Genomic DNA, 19,785 nt, shown 5'->3' with positions numbered 1-19,785 from the left:
AAGGAGCAGGACACGAACCCGGAAGCTTATAAGAAATCCTAACTCAACTCTCTGGAGATCGCATGGACCTCAAGTGTAATCCATGCTTGAGACCTGGTTTTAGGAATTATAATTCTAATGTTGGTGAGTGATGATAAATAAGGTAGATTATTCAGACGTGCTTTATAGACAAACACGAGAGCATGTTGTTCTCGTCTCATGGACAGCAAAGTCCAACCCACATGTTGATATAAAAACAGTGGTGAGTTCTGTAGCTAGCACCCGTAATAAACCTAAGTGTGCAATGATAAGTAGCATCCAGCGATTTAAGTGTGGATGCCGTAGCGTGCATGTAGATAACATCCGCATAATCTATAACAGACATAAAAGTAGCTTGTATAATTTGTCGAGGACAAACATGTCCTGTTTCTATGGAGGAAGCATAGCTTGATTTTTACCTCGACTAACCGGTGCCCCCGCACATTGACTCTACCGGTACCCCCTGTATATAGCCTCACTATTGTTATTTTACTGCTGCTCTTAGTTTCTTCTATCTCTTATTTAGATTTTTTTTAAGGTATTTTACTTAAAACTGCATTGTTGGTTAAGTAAGCATTTCACTGTATTCGGCACATGTGACAAATAAAAATTTATTTGATTTGTCTGCTGATAAGATTGCCTGTTAGTCTGATGCGGAGCAGAAATTACAATAAGAAACATTTTACTGAATTAACCTGAATTAACTTAACCCCTAAGTTTAACTTGCTAGTTATCTAAGTAAGTGGCTAAATTAATAAGGAGACGGGGCATCATATAGTGTTAGTTTTCTGCTGTGTTTGAGAAGTCACAGCCCTTTGGATGAGTTATTTCTAGAGCTGCCACCATCTTGATTTCCTTGTTTTTTTCCTCCTCTACATTGTCAGTCTGTCTTCTCCTCTCCAATCTTCTTTGAGCAGAGCAGGCAGGCCCGTTGCTCTAGCGACTCCAGACTCCACACAGACACAGCGTGTAGCCTACACATGCTGCTCCAGAGCCAGTACTGTTCTTCGTTCAGAGAAGCATGCGTCAAAACTTTGTTCATTTACACAATGTCTCTCATTCAAATTCGCTTGTAAATGTCCAAACTCACCAAAAATGACATTCGGTAGCACCTACACACACCTTTATGAGCTGGATTGCCTGTCTTTAAAATGTATTTATTTTCATTGGCGCTTGTTAGCATACTTAGCTAGCAGCCTACATTGAAATTAGCTATCACTTGTGCTAATTTTGTTAGCATTCAGGTAGACACCCAATTGGCTTGTTTTTGCGGTTTTTGGCATCGCCTTGTGTACTAAGCCGGTAGTACGGTATATCCCGTATGAGAGAAGGACAGTATGGCGATATGAAAATTTGGATACCGCCTCAACCCTACTCTATATTAAACAGCACCCAGGAGACACTGGTCTAAGTACACAGAAGACTAATTTGGTGTTTTTGACAGATGCCTGGGTATACATGTACTTACAAGTTTATACAGAGGTCTAATAAGCAGATGAATTCTCATTTCAATGAGGGGTGGGGGTGGGTTCAATTTCAATGCAGGCTCTTGCTTAGAACAGTGCAGTGTAATATCACCACAGCTCAGCGGTACAAAGTTTGGAACAACATACCTGAGCAAATTCCAATGACAACTCTCCAGCCTGCAACTGTGAGATTAGGCCTAGCTCCCCCCTCCATTCATCCCTTCCTCCCTTCCTCCCTCCCAGCTCTGAGCACTGGCAGTGACAGATAGACCAGACACAAAGTACCAACATCAAAGAGAGGGTTCCACAATCCACATCAAAACCACCAGTTGGAGGATTAAGGCTTTCAATCCTTATTGAATCCCTCACATCAGGATTGAGACAGTGAAATAAATAATGGGAATACGCCTGGCCGCCATAAAACATATTTTCACTTCACATCAAAGACCATATTTACATGTGGTTAATTCCAGAGGGCTGGGCACTTTCAGTGGCATGCACACGCACCCCACACACAGTCGCAGAAGCTTTCAGAACTGCAGGCTTCTACTTGGCTGTCTCGGCTAATTGCGAGCCTAAACAGAACCGCTCGACTCGAGCACTGAGTGTGAGTGAGTGCGTTGATGGATGTCTTAATGGAAAATTGCAGGCAAATAACACTCCTTTCTCCCGTCTTTCCCTTGCTCACTCACTTCTTTACACATCTCTTAACCACCCGAGGAAAGAAAATATGTTTTCCATAATGCACAGGAGTAAGAAAGGTTGTTATTTGGTATAACTCGGTAAACATAACAGAAGTTTCTATTATGTTCAAAGTAATAGACTCAGGAATATAGCGCGCAGACACAAACAGCCTACTGCACCTGTTAACACCGACATTGAGTGACAGCACTATGTGTGTGTGTGTGTGTGTGTGTGTGTGTGTGTGTGTGTGTGTGTGTGTGTGTGTGTGTGTATGTGTGTGTGTGTGTATGTGTGTATGTGTGTGTGTGGTGAGCCACAGGCTGTGTGTTGTATTGAAGTGACCTCTTGGCTATTCTTTATTGCGGTCATGAAACAAAGTGAGTTTGCATGAGCGTGTGAGTTGTGACAGTTTCCGTCTTCTCTTTGGCTTCTAGGGCCTAGGCTATTGTAAAGTTATTTCTGCTGCTATAGAACGGGCTTTATTGAAGACATTGAAAATTGATTTACCTTTGCTTTGGGGGGGTGTGGCAGTGCGGTCTCGGAGGATGTTGATCTGGTGCACGGCCCCGTAGGGCTCGAACAGCTCCTTGAGCTCGGTTTCCGTCCAGGAGCGGGGGATCTGGCCAACGAACATCTTGATGGAGTCATGATCAGGGGTATCCAGGTTCTCCATAGAACCATTCATCTTGCTGCTGTTGCTGCCGTTGCTGTGGGGGAGAGGTGGAGAGGGAAGAAGGACTTAGTACAATATTTAGTTTAGGATAATTTAGTACCAGGGCCTACCATCTTATTGCCAGCTTATTGATGGCACAGCTGGCTAAGGTGTTTCCAGAGGGCGGTCACGTGTGTTTGCAAGACAGAGGACGCAAGAACCAGTTTCAGTGCGAGCAGGTGAGCAAGGAAGCTATACTGTTGAGCAACTGCGTGTTGGCAGTTACATGTACAAAAAACTAAAATCTGGTTGCACCGTGGTATTGGTAGAAAATGTTCTGCAACGCATTTGCAATATGGCACTAACATCTCCTAGCGATGGGCCAGTTTTTCACAAAAACCTGTACCATATAGTTGTTTTTTTACTTATATTTTAGAGAACACAACTGTAGCCAATCTTGGCTGACGGACGACACAGTGTTCTGCAATGAAGGTCTACAGTAGCCTCAACAGCTCTCTCTAGGGTAGTACCATGGTGTAGCCCAAGGACAGCTATAGCTATCCTCCTCTGGGTACATTGACTTCAATACAAAACCTGGGAGGCTCATGGTTCTCAAACCCTTCCATAGACTTACAGTAATTATGACAACTTCCGGAGGACGTCCTCGAACTTATCAGAGCTCTTGCAGCATGAACTAACGTGTTGTCCACCCAATAAAAAAATCGGAGAATGAATTTAGAACTGAAAGCATAAACTACAGCTAGCTAGCACTGCAGTCCATTAAAATGTGGTGAGTAGTTGACTCCAAGAGAGAGAACGACAATAGTTGAACAGTTATGAACAAATTAATTTCTTCAAAAATTAAGGAGAAGCGAGAGAGAGAATGCAGCTAGCTAGTTTAGCCTACTCAAACACCCGGCTCAAACAGAGAGGGATATTATGTTAGGTAGCTGGCTATGGCTATTCAACACTGGAACTCTTCCAAGTCAAGGTAAGCTTTTGGTTTTATTACATTTATTGCGGGTTTACTAACACATAGTTCTAGTAGCTATGTTGACTATGACATTAGCTAATATGGTGACTATGATGTAGGCTGTGTGTAGTGGTTAGTGGTTATGGTATGAAGGTTTGGCTTGGAAATGTTTTTTCGCCTGGTCACAGACAGCTGTTGTGTTGTGCACTGAAGTCCAAACGCGAAGGGAAAAGGTGAGAGGAGAGCTCATAGATGCGAGAAGGAATTATACAACGAGCAAAGTGGTTATACTGTTTGTATGTGGCTGCAATGAAAGTAAACGGTGTGCGCGGGTGATCAGGGTTCTACTGATTCTGACAATTCTGTTGAAAAATGTGTCCAATAGAAACTCTCGATTGCAACTGTTTGGACTAATCATTATACCCTAGATCAGCTAGATGCAGGCAATAGTGTGCAAGGTGGTATTGAATGTGTGTTAGTCTGTCGCCTTGATTACTCAAATTTCGCTCTCGACCTGTGCACCTACATTGTAAACTTTCATTTGTAGGCTAGGTTGTAGCAACCTCATGATGGGTATAGGGGAAAATGTGAGTATTATGTAGTGGCCTAAACTTATTAAATGTTACATTGAGCTGGGTGAATGGAATATGAATAACAGTCATCCAATATGCTTTAAAATAAATAAAGAAAAAAATGGTCCTCCCTAATCTAAAATGGCACCAACTGTCACTGGTATATACCGTATACCGGGGTATTTGGAAATAGCCGCGGGATGGTTTTTCAATACCGTTGAAATTATTTTACGTTTTTAAATAAAATTTTAATATTTGTAGTTACTTTTTAAAATAAATATCTGCAGTCAACTTGTACAATACGTTAGGAGATAAAGCAGATAGCGTTTTTCACATTATGAAGCTTACGATAGTTCCCAGGAACAGTGTAGCCAGTCACGTGTTTGTTTGCAAATAGCACAACGCGGGAGCAGGTGAGTTTAGCAGTGTATTGATAGAGGTTGCGTTTTATATTGAAAGTCAAGTGTTGTTTTGCTTCAATAGAGTGATCAGGGACATGCAACTATAGTTTTCCCTTCACAAAAAATACATTAATGCAACACATTCGGTAGAAAATAGCTTCATTTTCATCAGATGACAACAGAAGAGCAACGCTATTTGGCTGGCAGCAACACAAGTAAACGAGCGTACAATGAAAAAGCAACGCCTTCTTGGCAAAAACGATGCATCGCTATCATATTTCTATTGTTGACCATAGAAAGAATGTAGCCAGCTACATTTCCTAATGTCTGCTTAGAAGTAAATCTAGCATTTTACCCGAGAAATGTCAGTCAGAGCGCTGTCTGCTGATAGAATGCCCGTTTGTGACTTCTCAGAGTGGAGAAGTGTAACAGAAGCACAAGATTAGTCTGATGCCGAGCAGAAATATTAAGAAACATTTTAGATCTGCGTTTACAAAACGCAGCAAGATATTTCGTATGTGCTTTATCTTTTTTTCTGCGTGAAAAACACACCAACAATTATATTCGGTAGCTCATACCTTTACATGTATAACTTTATGAGCTGTGTCGCCTGTCTTTGCAATTTGTATATTTTGTTTGCACTTGTTAGCATATTTAGCTAGCAGCTTCCATGGAAATTCACTATTACTTGTGCTAATTTTGTTAGCAGTCTGGTCTGGTAATAGATGACCAATGGGCTTTTTTGCATTTTTTTTGGTGCCCTCGTGTACTAAGCTAGTAGTACCGTAAATCCCAGCATGCGAGAAGGATGGTATGACGATATGAAACTCTGGACACCGCCCAACCCTAATGGACAATCCCCATTTGTATCATTGAATCAAGGCTAAATGTGCTAGTGTTTGTAAAAGTGTCCCTTTTTCAGTCCGTGTGAAATGAGTGAGGTCATTGGCTCCTCCCACAAATTGGAGTTGATTAGTACCTGCTGTATTAATGTGAGTGGGAGAGAGGCAGTGGCTAGTTAGACAAGGATGAGATGTGTTTGTATTGTTCCAACAGTAGTCAGGGATTTTTTGCCATTGTGATCCTTGGACAGGCTGCCTAAAAGTACAAACAGCGTAAAAATAAAACATTTTTGGGAGGGGAATACATTTTCGGGATGAAATATTTTTTTTTTTTAAAGTCACCGCCAAGATGGGGTCTCAAACAAGCCGAAGGTGCTCCTTGCCACGCCAACCACCTAAGCCCATTTTTGATCCAGAATAAACCCTGGTTGTGTACGTTTAATCCTTGTTTTAGCCTTTCAGGGGATTTTTGTGCCTGGTGAGTCTTTTTGTACTAAATTCACCAACAAACAATGCAATAGTACTTTGACTGCCTCTGTTTTAAAACAAACAATTTAGAGAGACAGTAACACAAGAGCCACACCCAGAGCTCTCTCTCTCTCCCTCAGTGCCATGCTGCATGGCCAGGCCCTGAGAGGGGATCAACATTCTCAGGGTGATTAAGTTAGGCCAGCCTTAAAGGGACTGATGGAGTGTCCGCAGGCCAGACCACTGAGGCCAGGCAACGTACCACAAAGTCTACCACACAGACCATCAGAAGCCTCTCTCAGACCCCCACTGAGCCAGAAAAGCAAATATGCAGCAGGCCAGACCAGGCAGGCAGCATAGCGTAAGTATCACACTGTGCCCACTGCCTTAGACCACTACACACTAGAAGCCTCTGTCAGCACATGCCCCCACTGAGTTAGGCTAGGAGGCTGAAGGGGCAGCCTCTTACAAGCGCTGACCATACACACAAACACCCCCCCCCCCACACCCCCGACTGAGCCAGGCTGGGAGGGGCCAGTACGCCACGACTCTGGCCCCACATTTAGCTGGGAGGGATGTTAGCTGTGAGACTGGTCCTACTAGTCTACTAGGTACAGGGAAGGTATTATTCACTCACATTGCACACGCAAACAAAAGACTGTGCCAAAGCCGGCCAAAGGATCACTTTTATGTGTGTGTGCGTGGTAGGGCTGGGCGATATAGCCAAAATATATCACGGTATAGAATTGTTTTGAATAATAACATTTCTAAATTTGCTTTAGGAGTAGCACGTGACTCAAAAGGTGGAAAAACATACATAAGTGATTTCAATGGGTCTTTCTCCATTCTGATTAATTGTTTTATAATGTTCAAACTTCACCCCCCCCCAAAAAAATGTCTACACTTTCATACATTTCTGCATTTCCTGCACTCATTTGAGATCCTTTCTACACTGCCAAGTATGGCTGCACGATATGGGCAAAAAAAAATCTAGGCCATATTTTTAACCAAATGTTGCAATTGCGATTTAGAGCAAAACACTTGGGTGAACTGTTGGAATCATGGAAATAGAGTGATTATTCAAATTCTCTATAAGAGTGGGCACTTTGAATACAGTGTTGTTTGACAATGAATGTAAATGCCACAGAGGGGTTATTTTGACAGGGTAGGAACCAAAGGAAAAAGGGGAATACCTAGTCAGTTGTACAACTGAATGCATTCAACTGAAATGTGTCTTCTGCATTCAACCTAACCCCTCTGAATCAGAGAGGTGCGGAGGGGGGCTGCCTTAAATCGACATCCACGTCCTCGGTGCCCGGGGAACAGTGGGTTAACTGCCTTGCTCAGGGGCAGAACAAATTTATACCTTGTCAGCTCGAGGATTCGATCCAGCAACTTTTATTGGCCCTCCAGGCTACCTGCCACCCCAAAGTGTTGGCCAGTGTTTCCTAGGGGACCCTATAATCTTTGGCTACATTAAATGTTTTCTCTTTAGGTACTTCATGTAGCCAACATATTCATGCCTCATCTATTCCTCTTTGATTTAGAATATACTGTTGCACAAACAACATGATGGTTTAGGTCTACACCATAATTGGTATCAGGCTGTATAGCTAGCTACGTTTGCTCTGACTCAGTACATTTATTAGCTAGCTAGCGATTAGCATTAGTGTCTAACACGATTTAGCCAAAACTTGCTAAGAAAAGACAAACTAGCAGGTTGCAGATAAGAAAAACAAATAGTGTAATAATAGAACACTTGTGGATTTATATTAAGAAGCAAAGCGGAAAAAGCATTGTCATCATCAACATTGTTGCATGACAATGCAGACTGAACACAAGTGTATCGTGGTCGAGCAACAACAAACGCGATCCTTGAGTGACGGGGCGTGGCTAGGTCTGTCTGGAAGGTGGCATGGAGAGAGAGCTGACTGAAGTAGCGGAGAAAACTATGAAAATGTACGTTATAGAGGTTGACCGATTAATCGGAATGGCCAATTAATTAGGGCCGATTTCAAGTTCTCATAACAATCGGTATTTTTGGACACCGATTATGGCCAACTACATTGCACTCCGAGGAGACTGCGTGGCAGGCTGACTACCTGTTACGCAAGTGCAGCAAGGAGCCACGGTAAGTTGCTAGCTAGCATTAAACTTATCTTATAAAATACAATCTTAACATAATCACTAGTTAACTACACACGGTTGATGATATTACTAGTGTATCTAGCTTGTCCTGCGTTGCATATAATCGATGCGGTGCCTGTTAATTTACCATCGAATCACAGCCTATTAGATTTAACAAGCACATTCGTGAAAAAAAGCACTGTTGTTGCACCAATGTGTACCTAACCATAAACATCAATGCCTTTCTTAAAATCAATACACAATTATATATTTTTAAACCTGCATATTTAGTTAATATTGCCTGCTAACATGAATTTATTTTAACTAGGGAAATTGTGTCACTTCTCTTGCGTTCTGTGCAAGCAGAGTCAGGGTATTTGCAGCAGTTTGGTCCGCATGGCTCGTTGCGAACTGTGTGAAGACCATTTCGTTGACCAGACCGTTGTGCAATGTAACAGCAATATTTAGACTTAGGGATGGATGCCACCTGTTAGGTAAAATACGGAACGGTTCCGTATTTCACTGAAAGAATAAACGTTTAGTTTTCGAAATGATCGTTTCCGGATTTGACCATATTAATGATCTAAGGCTCGTATTTCTGTGTGTTATTATATTATAATTAAGTCTATGATTTGATATTTGATAGAGCAGTCTGACTGGGCGGTGGTAGGCAGCAACAGGCTCGTAAGCATTCATTCAAACAGAACTTTCCTGCGTTTGCCTGCAGCTCTTCGCTGTGCTTCAAGCATTGAGCTGTTTATGACTTCAAGCCTATCAACTCCCGAGATTAGGCTTGCAATATTAAAGTGCCTATAAGAACATCCAATAGTCAAAGGTATATGAAATACAAATCGTATAGAGAGAAATAGTCCTATAATAACTACAACCTAAAACTCCTTACCTGGGAATATTGAAGACGCATGTTAAAAAGGAACCACCAGCTTTCATATCTTCTCATGTTCTGAGCAAGGAACTTAAACGTTAGCTTTTTTACATGGCACATATTGCACTTTTACTTTCTTCTCCAACACTTTGTTTTTGCATTATTTAAACTAAATTGAAAATGTTTCATTATTTGTTTGAGACTAAATTGATATTATTGATGTATTAAATTAAAATAAAAGTGTTCATTCAGTATTGTTTAATTGTCATTATTACAAATATATATAAAAATAAAACGTTCGATTAATCGGTATCGGCTTTTTTTGGTCCTCCAATAAATCGGTATCGGCGTTGAAAAATCATAATTGTCGACCTCTAGTACGTTACACACGGCGTATCACATTCAACAAACCAAACATAAAAATAACATTATAGAAGGTAAAGTAAAAACCCAAACCGGTCCGTGCATCAATACCGGTATATAGTAAAATAAGGTCTACCGGCCAGCTCTAGTGTGTGTGTGTACATCCAATTGAGGACCCAAGGGACTCCTGGTGTGAGAAAGCTGGCGACTGGCACACACACCTGGCGATTAGTTAATGGGATAGTAAGCAGAGGGACTGAGGGAGACAAAGAAACAGGGTGTGTGCCAGGGTGACTAGGTTAAAAAAAGGGACAGAGAGTTACAAGTATACAGACCTTTGGACACGAGCCATCCATCTCTTACACATAGAGCCCAAACGCTCGGCCGAGACACCAAGGGACGACCTAAACGACATTCTGACTCCTCACTGTCGGTCCTCTGGAAAGCCAACTCTTAAAAAGACCCAGATCCAACACACTTCACAAATAACTCTTCTTTCAGGGGAAAAATGGAAGAAAAAAATAAAATAAAAAGTTTCCTACTGGAGCCAATACATCCAAACGACAATTTAAAGACACAAAGCGAAGGGGCGACTTCACTGCCCCTCACCAACAACCCCGACAGATATCTGTACAGGATCCACTCAGCAGCAAGGCCTCGGCACAGCAGTGTAGTGGTCAGTCCGCACTAACCAGAAGATAGCAGTCCTAAACACAGTGAAGCAGGGAGGTACTGTACTATCTGAAATTGTCCAATAAGAAAAGCTCCCTTTCTATTGTTGTTGCAAAATGTTTGACCCTCTTAACACCTCTCTAAAACGCTGGGAGTTAGCAGAGAGAGGATTGTAGCCCATCACCATCTCCCTCCTCAGGCGCTGGTCTAGCTTGGCGATGGAACAGGGAGTAACCTACCAGCTTCCACCATCAGCACTTAGAAATACAATCACTAGAATAGACTAACCCCATTTTACAGTAATCCTACTGTGATGGTGCCCAATCTATGAATTCTCTCTATGCTATCCCGAGCGCAGCAACAGCGGACACAATTGCATATTGTTCGGATGCTGGAGAGAACACTATTCACAGATAGATCCCCTATACAGTAACAATGGGCCTGTGGTGAGTCAGAGGGACGCTTTGTAATCCTCCCATCCAATGCTACGTCTCACTAAACCACCGCAACGGGCATTGTGGTGTGTGACACCATTTATCTAGTTGCCAGATCCAGGCAGCCTTTCTCTGACACCATTTTGCCTGCCTTCTCATACATCTAGAATCTCAGACACAGCTGCCTGTCACATAATTAGGTCGGTCCCTGACTAAAACAAAACAAAAAACTTGGTCGACCGAAAGTAGTCTGTTCTTTGACCAACCGATTGGTTGAAATTTTAAAACGTGTATTTTTCCATATTATTTCTAAATGTGTGTGAGTGAGAGAGCTCCTACTGGCTTTCGTAAGTTTCTGCCGTTACGCTCCTGAAGTTGACTGTAATAGGCTACAGGAGGAGTCAGCCAACTTTCATGTGGAATGCCAATTTATTTTTGCAGAACAGTTTCATTTCATTTATAATAACTTCTCCATATCTCAAAATCATTGTCGTGTAGTTAATCAAAATGCTACCCAAATCTATAATGAAAATGATAAACCTAAAAAGTAACTTCTATTGCCATCTATGTAAAAATAGCAAACAAATAAAACATTACAGCCTGCAGGTAAAAAATATCCTGATGAAAATAAATATCCTATAAAATCACATTGGCTACGCATGGCCTGTCTGCAACAAACTTGAAACATTTTATCAACAATTAACTTGGGTCCTGCCTGAAGCTCCTTGCAACATTGCCCATTTGGGGATATAAAATATTCTGGGCCCTCTGTTTCCCGCTACAGCTGTAGGCTATTTGCACAGGGGATATGAGTAATCAGGTAGGCCTATTTTATGATGTTTCCACTGGATTAGAGCATGATATTTTTCCCTTTCACGCTGAGTGGTTATGAAAGGGAGAGAGCTGGAAAGATTTCTCAAATACATTGGAATTGTCATTCTCAATAGATGTAAAAACAGACTTTGTTAGCTTGCTGTTTGTGTTGAAGAAAACATTACTTTGAGAAGCTCCACAGCTCATTAGTGGTGGTACATTAAGCCAATCAGAAATACTATTAGATCCCCAAATGGGCACGTTTATATGCCTTCATTTGCAAGCAGGCCAGATAGCCTTTAGGCCTACTTCTACGCGTAATCAGGTGCACGTCCTTACTCAACATTAACAGGCGTGCTCCAAACAAAAGACATTGACAAAATTGACAAATCTCGTAAATAGAATTAAATAAATAAAAACAAAACAAAACTTCCCACAAGAGTAGCTTAGTTTTGTGCGCTCAAACTAAGCTACACAATGTGTCCACTCACTCCAACATTGAGAACGGTAAAAAGACTGGAATAATGATATATTGAATGCATTAACAGACATTACAGTAACCAAACAAACCTTGAAGATTAGAAATGAATGGGACATGTACAGTGGCTTGCGAAAGTATTCACCCCCCTTGGCATTTTTCCTATTTTTTTGCCTTACAATCTGGAATTAAAATTGATATTTGGGGGGGGGGGGGGTGTATCACTTGATTTACACAACATGCCTACCACTTTGAAGATGCAAGAAATAAGCAATCTTTCATACCACAGATTATCAGTTGGATTGAGATCTGGCCATTTAAATGTTTCCCCTTAAACCACTCGAGTATTGCTTTAGCAGTATGCTTAGGGTCATTGTCCTGCTGAAAGGTGAACCTCCATCCCAGTCTCAAATCTCTGGAAGACTGGGATGAACACAGGATTCCCTCAAGAATTTCCCTGTATTTAGCGCCATCCATCATTCCTTCAATTCTGACCAGTTTCCCAGTCCCTGCCGATGAAAAACATCCCCACAGCATGATGCTGCCACCACCATGCTTCAATGTGGGGATGTGTTCTTGGGGTGATGAGAGGTGTAGGGTTTGCGCCAGACATAGCGTTTTGCTTGATGGCCAAAAAGCTCCATTTTAGTCTCATCTAACCAGAGCACCTTCTTCCAAATGTCTCTCACATGCCTTTTGGCAATTGCTTATTTTTTCCTTTAAGCAATGGCTTTTTTCTGGCCACTCTTCCGTAAAGCCCAGCTCTGTGGAGTGTATGGCTTAAAGTGGTCCTATGGACTGATACTCCAATCTCCGCTGCGGAGTTTTGAGCTCCTTCAGGGTTATCTTTGTTGCCGCTCTGATTAATGCCCTCCTTGCCTGGTCCGTGAGTTTTGGTGGGTGTCCCTCTCTTGTCAGGTTTGTTGTAGTAACATATTCTTTCCATTTTGTAATAATGGATTTAAATGGTGCTCCGTGGGATGTTCAAAGTTTGATATTTTTTTATAACCCAACCCTGATCTGTACTTCTCCACAACTTTGTCCCTGACCTGTTTGGAGAGCTCCTTGGTCTTCATGGTGCCACTTGCTTGGTTTTGCCCCTTGCTTAGTGGTGTTGCACACTCTGGGGCCTTTCAGAACAGGTGTATATATACACTGAGATCATGTGACACTTTATTTAAGTCCACCTGTGTGCAATCTAACTAATTATGCGATTTCTGGAGGTAATTGGTTGCACCAGATCTTATTTAGGGGCTTCGTAGCAAAGGAGGAGAATACATAAGCACGCACCACTTTTCCATTTTGTATTTTTCTGAAACAAGTATTTGTTTTCATTTCACTTCACCAATTTGGACTATTTTGTGTATGTCCATTACATGAAATCCACAAAAAAAATATAGGTTGTATTGCAACAAAATAGGAAAAATGCCAAGGGGGATGAATACTTTTGCAAGGCACTGTACTACTGGTGATATATGTATATAGACACTAACAATCAAAACTAGAGGTCGACCGATTATGATTTTTCAACTCTGATGCCGATTATTAGAGGACCAAAAAATGCCAATACTGATTAAATCAGACGATTTTTAAAAATGTATATATAATGTAATGATTACAACAATATAATTTCTAACAATTACAACAATACTGAATGAACACTTATTTTTACTTAATACATAAATAAAATAAATTTAGTCTCAAATAAATAATGAAACGTGTTCAATTTGGTTTAAATAATGTGAAAACAGTGTTGGAGAAGTAAAAGTGCAATATGTGCCAGGTAAAAAAGCTAACGTTTAAGTTTCTTGCTCAGAACATATGAAAGCTGGTGGTTCCTTTTAACATGAGTCTTCATTATTCCCAGTTAAAAAGTTTTAGGTTGTAGTTATTATGGGAATTATCGGACTTTCTCTCTATACCATTTGTATTTCATATACCTTTGACTATTAGATGTTCTAATAGGCACTTTAGGATTGACAGCCTAATCTCTGGAGTAGATAGACATGTAGTCATAAACAGCGCAATGCTTGAAGCACAGCGAAGAGCTGCTGGCAAAACGCACGAAAGTGCTGTTTGAATGAATGCTTACGAGCCTGCTGGTGCCTACCATCGCTCAGTCAGACTGCTCTATCAAATCATAGACTTATTTAGAACATAATAACACACAGAAATACGAGCCTTGGGTCATTAATATGGTCTAATCCGGAAACTGTCATCTCGAAAACAAAATGTTTATTCTTTCAGTGAAATAGGGAACTGTTCCGTATTTTATCTAACGGGTGGCATCCATAAGTCTAAATGTTCCTGTTACATTGCACAACCGTCAATGTTATGTCATAGTTACGTTAAATTATGGCAAATTAGTTCACAACGAGCCAAATCTTAGGTTTGTAGTTTTTCACCTCTTTGCTTATCCAAGATAGTGGAAATGGGGTCATGTTGCACTTCCCAAGGCTTCCACTAGATGTCAACAGTCTTTAGAACCTTGTTTGATGCTTCTACTGTGAAGTGGGAGCGAATGAGAGGGGATTGAGTAAGGTCTGCCATGAGCTGACCATGCGCATTCATGTGAGAGTTACCTTGAGTTATATTGCATTTCTGAAGACAAAGGAATTCTCCGGTTGGAACATTATTGAAGATTTATGTTAAACATCCTAAAGATTGATTCTATACTTCGTTTGACATGTTTCTACGGACTGTAATATGACTTCGTCAGAACTTTTGCCTGGACCTGCCCGCGCGTTGTGAGTTTAGATTGTGTACTGAACGCGCGAACAACAAGGAGGAATTTGGACATAAATGGACATTATCGAACAAAACAAACATTTATTGTGGAACTGGGACTCCTGGGAGTGCATTCTGATGAAGATCATCAAAAGGTAAGTGAATATTTATAATGCTATTTCTGACTTCTGTTGACTCCAACATGGCGGATATCTCTTTGGGTTGATTTGTCGTCTGAGCGCCGTACTCAAGAGTATTGCATAGTTTGCTTTTTCCGTAAAGTTTTTTTGAAATCTGACACCGCGGTTGCATTAAGGAGAAGTGGATCTATAATTATGTCCCAGACCAGAGAAAGTCAGTTAGGCCAGGAGGGCCTGTCGCTGTGATGTGGCAAGTGACCTGGCTCCAAGACACCTCGGAGCAGCTGACAGGTTCAAGCTGACATTAGCATAACTGCTGTTGCTCTTCCCACAAAATAACATGATTTACTGGGACCATATGCCTGGAGATTTACTGTGGTCTGAGCGCAGAAGCATATCAGCTGCACTGCTACACTTTTCCTAGTTGCTCCCATTATAGAGACTGTCACTGAGGCAGCACTGAGCCACTGATATCATATACGAGAATACATGTCATCAGCCACCTTCTCAAAAGCGTCACACGTTTGTTGGGTTCTGTATGCATCCTAAATTAATGGCCTTCGACTTGGAATATATGGCTTTTACTTAGCTTGGTTGGAATCACTTGACGATCTACCTCAAAAAAAAAAAATCAACATTCATAGGCCCACACCCTGTGATATAATCCAGTGCTGCTTTATGTGTTGGTTCAATTCATAGTTGTAGTAAAGAAAGATTACCAATTTTGAAATATACATTTTTGGTATTGAAAATAATATTTCACTTAGTTCTAAGCAGTGGCATAGACTATGTAAGATGTGCCAAATAAATTCTCTCCAGCTATGCATTTGGTTTGCTAACCTACTAGCTAAATGGCTAGGTTGCAAGAGAAAGCTTCGTTACAGCAGAGACAATCAATCCCCTATGGTATAGGAACGGTATTTTTTTGATTTCACCTTTATTTAACCAGGTAGGCTAGTGGAGAACAAGTTCTCGTTTACAACTGCGACCTGGCCAAGATAAAGCAAAGCAGTGCGACAAACAACAATACAGAGTTACACATGGAATAAACAAAAATACAGTCAATAAAACAATAGAAAAAGTATATATACAGTGTGTGCAAATGAGGTAGGATAAGGGAGGTAAGGCAATAAATAGGCCATAGTGGCAAAATAATTACAATATAGTAATTAAATACTGGAGTAATAGATGTGCAGAAGATGTGTGCAAGTAGAGATACTGGGGTGCAAAGGAGCAAAATAAATAAAAGTATGGGGATGAGGTAGTTGGATGGGCTATTTACAGATGGGCTATGTACAGGTGCAGTGATCTGTGAGCTGCTCTGACAGCTGGTGCTTAAAGCTAGTGAGGGAGATATGAGTCTCCAGCTTCAGTGATTTTTGCAGTTCGTTCCAGTCATTGGCAGCAGAGAACTGGAAGGAAAGGCAGCCAGAGGAAGTGTTGGCTTTGTGGATGACCACAAATACCTGCTGGAGCGTGGTTCTGCGATGGTGACCAGTGAGCTGAGATAAGGCGGGGCCTAGCAGGTATGACTATCTGGATACCGGCCAAACTTAGTTATAGTTCATGCTCCTTTCCTCATCAGGGCTCTTGCGCTCTCGTTTTATTTGGGGATGAAAAGTCGCAGTTTACATTGTGGAGTCGTGGACGAGGGCTTAACATTTCTGAGGAAGGGCAGACAAGCGAAACAGACATTTTCTGAGTATAACCAGACTATCCTAAATAGTGATACTTGTTCTTCAGAAAGCCATAGTAATTTAAAATGCCACTGAGTGCTGCTTCGACATGACCAAGAGAGAAAACCACATGTTGGAAGGGATCAGTTTGAGCAGGGCAAGGCACAGAAATCACTTATCTTGATCCATGAGTAGTTAGATTTGGGATGCAAGATGATTTGTAGATCAGTGGTTCTGCCCAGTCCAACTGCAATGTAGCCTTGTCACTCTCAAACACAGAGAAAAAGCTCTTCTCTATCCCCCCCTAACATCAGACCGCTGTCAAGTGTATAAAGGGTCTCCATCTCACTTCTGATTCTCTTTCCAACCTGACAAGTCAGGCGGGAAGGGCCCAGCCAGGTATTGGTTGTCAGAGTGGATGAATAATTACTCTCTCAGAATAGAAATACCACTGAACCAGAGATGCAGACGCCACAGGGCTGTGTGTTCTAGCCTCGGCGCGGAGGCAGTTAGATCACACAGGCATAGCAGTCTCCACATCACTTTCACTCCAGAAAAGCACCTGACAACAGGCACCAAGGAATTGGCAATGTGTTTCTGGTGTGATGTCTGCAAGTCTGTCTGGCCTATGTTCTGTGATATCTGACCAATTTCCATACGAGGTGGCGGTTAGGCGCAGATCACACAGGCAGGGAAGGCTGCACCTCGAGTCACCCCGGCTACGGGCACACACACAGCTCTGTGATATCTCATCTAATTTCCATACGAGGTGCTGCTTGCCTGCTGGAGGACCATCACAGTTGTCCATAATCAGTACATCAGTGCTCTGATGAAGGCCCCATTAAGATGTTTCCATCCCAGCATTAACTCCAATTCTGCCACAATATGGCCTAATTTTCATTGTTGCATTTCCCCTGATGAAGACAGACGTGTCCAAACATGATGTGAATAGGGCTCCATGTTGACAAGAGGCAGCCAGGGCCTGATGACAAGACCCGCCCCATTAGCTCCATAATCATATGGAGTGTCCCTGGTGACGGTGGTTATGGATGAGGAGGGATGCAAATTAGGCTGAGTCAGGGTGTGAACGTAGCGTGTCCACCCACTCAGCCCAGAGTAGATGAAATTTCACTTCCTTATGTTATAAAACACATTTTACCAAGACAAATATAATTTCTTAATGTTTTTGAATCGTTCAGTGGGGTCTTTCTCTAACATATCATTAACATTCAGCATCTAAAAAAAGATTTCGTAACACAACACATCCGATTAGCACCGAGCTCTGTTGACAGAGCGGTGCCGCGTCGAGTAAGCATCTTAAGGATTTTGCATGTTGTGGTGGTCTGCAAAGTTGTTTTCTTCAAGTCGCAAAAAGCCAAATACAAACGACAAACTGAATTAAATGTTAAAGGCTTTGAAAATAAAAAGCTTTCCGTACGCTCAGTGCTCTGTTGACATTTCAGAGTTATGCTTGTTTTTGTGAGAAATATATTTTTAAAAGAACAGGAATTTTGCATAAAGATGAAAATATCACGTAATATCTATTTTACCTTTATATTGTTTTATGTCCTCCGGATTCGAGAAGATGACAAGTTCAACAGTGAGCCTGTCAGTTAGCCTTAATTCTTGCACAGCTTTTCCATTTTTTTTTTACTCTGGCCTCCATTGATTTAGTCACCCAAATTTTGGCCATCCTACAAAGGTAAAAAAAAACTAAAATAACTTCAGAACGGATTAAGATAGGCGACACGAGGTTTGAACCAATGGGTTTCTTAGAGGATTATAGACAATTTATTTTACGTATTGGTCATAAGATGCGCCTTTGATTGGACACCCTAGTGAATGGATTAATGAAGATAGGCAAATAGGAACCTGGCTTAGGCTGAAGCAAGTCAACTGTAGTCTAGCTGATATAGAAAGACTAGCAGCCTGTTACAACCAGCTACTACAGACCAAGATACACTGAAGGCAGACCCAGATAAAACAAAGGTTTCTAGTCTGGAGTATTTATGGCTTAGAAAAGCCCACCAAATAAAGAAAATAAGCTACTACGGTAGTTATTAAACCCAGAGTAGACTGCTGTTTGAAAGGGGCCCTTAATAAATAAGCAACGTCACAGAACCCCACTCGAGTCCAGTTATTTTTGTTTACAGTCTTCTGCTGAGATGGCGTCCCTCCAATGCGTCTTAAGACGGGTCAGTCACCAACTAGACAGCGGCTTTCCGCTCCACTTAGGCCTCTGTCCAAGAGGGAAAGGTTACCCAGCCAACCCACATGCCCTCCTGGCTCCTGCTGCCCATCCAAAGCTGCTGCCCACATTCTCTGACCTGGCCTGGATGTTTTTTCAGATGTTATTTTCTATTTATTTTATTTTAGGGTTCAATCAGTTTTAATATTGCAGATAGAGTGCGGGTTGTATCAATGTACAATTGAAGTCAGAAGTTTACATACACCATAGCCTAATACATTTAAAATCAGTTACACAATTCCAGACATTTAATCCTAGTAAAAATTCCCTGTCTTTGGCCAGTTAGGATCACCACTTTATTTTAGTAATGTGAAATGTCAGAATAAGAGAATTATTTATTCCAGCTTTTATTTCTTTCATCACATTCCTAGTGGGTCAGAAGTTTACATACACTCAATTAGTATTTGGTAGCATTGCCTATAAATTGTTTAACTTGGGTCAAACATTTCGGGTAGTCTTCCACCAGCTTCCCACAATACGTTGGGTGAATATGGGCTGATTCCTCCTGACAGAGCTTGTGTAACTGAGTCAGGTTTGTAGGCCTCCTTGTTTCTATAAAATTGAGATCAGGGCTGTGTGATGGCCACTCCAATACCTTGACTTTGTTGTCCTTAAGCCATTTTGCCACAACTTTGGAAGTGTGCTTGTGGTCATTGTCCATTTGGAAGACCCATTTGCGAACAAGCTTTAGCTTCCTGACTGATGTCTTGAGATGTTGCTTCGATATATCCACCTAATTTCCCTCCTCGTGATGCCATCTATTTTGTGAAGTCCACCAGTCCCACCTGCAGCAAAGCACCCCCACAACATGATGCCGCCACCCCCGTGCTTCACGGTTGGGATGGTGTTCTTCAGCTTGCAAGCCTCCCCCTTTTTCCTCCAAACATAACAATGATGGTCATTATGGCCAAACAGTTCTATTTTTGTTTCATCAGACCAGAGGACATTTCTCCAAAAAGTACGATCTTTGTCCCCATGTGCAGTTGCAAACCATAGTCTGGCTTTTTTTAATGGCAGTTTTGGAGCAGTGGCTTCTTCCTTGCTGAGCGGCCTTTCAGGTTATGTTGATATAGGACTTGTTTTACTGTGGATATAGATACTTTTGTACCGGTTTCCTCCAGCAGCTTCACAAGGTCCTTTGCTGTTGT

General features: G+C 41.6%; 1 protein-coding gene across 6 annotated transcripts in view; it reads right to left on the bottom strand.

The window, feature by feature from the left end:
* Window positions 1-19,785, bottom strand: part of LOC120054181 (CUGBP Elav-like family member 2) — a 60,104-nt gene that overhangs the window by 28,267 nt on the left and 12,052 nt on the right. For all 6 annotated transcript variants that reach the window (XM_039001624.1, XM_039001629.1, XM_039001625.1 and 3 more), the window contains exon 2: window positions 2,676-2,875. In XM_039001624.1, the coding sequence (XP_038857552.1) occupies window positions 2,676-2,875 (200 nt within the window). The remainder of the gene's footprint in view (window positions 1-2,675; window positions 2,876-19,785) is intronic.

Source organism: Salvelinus namaycush, chromosome 9 (assembly GCF_016432855.1).
Source record: "Salvelinus namaycush isolate Seneca chromosome 9, SaNama_1.0, whole genome shotgun sequence".
Taxonomy (NCBI): Eukaryota; Metazoa; Chordata; class Actinopteri; order Salmoniformes; family Salmonidae; genus Salvelinus; species Salvelinus namaycush.
The sequence above is the reverse complement of the archived record's forward strand: the minus strand, read 5'-3'. Positions and strand labels throughout refer to the sequence as shown.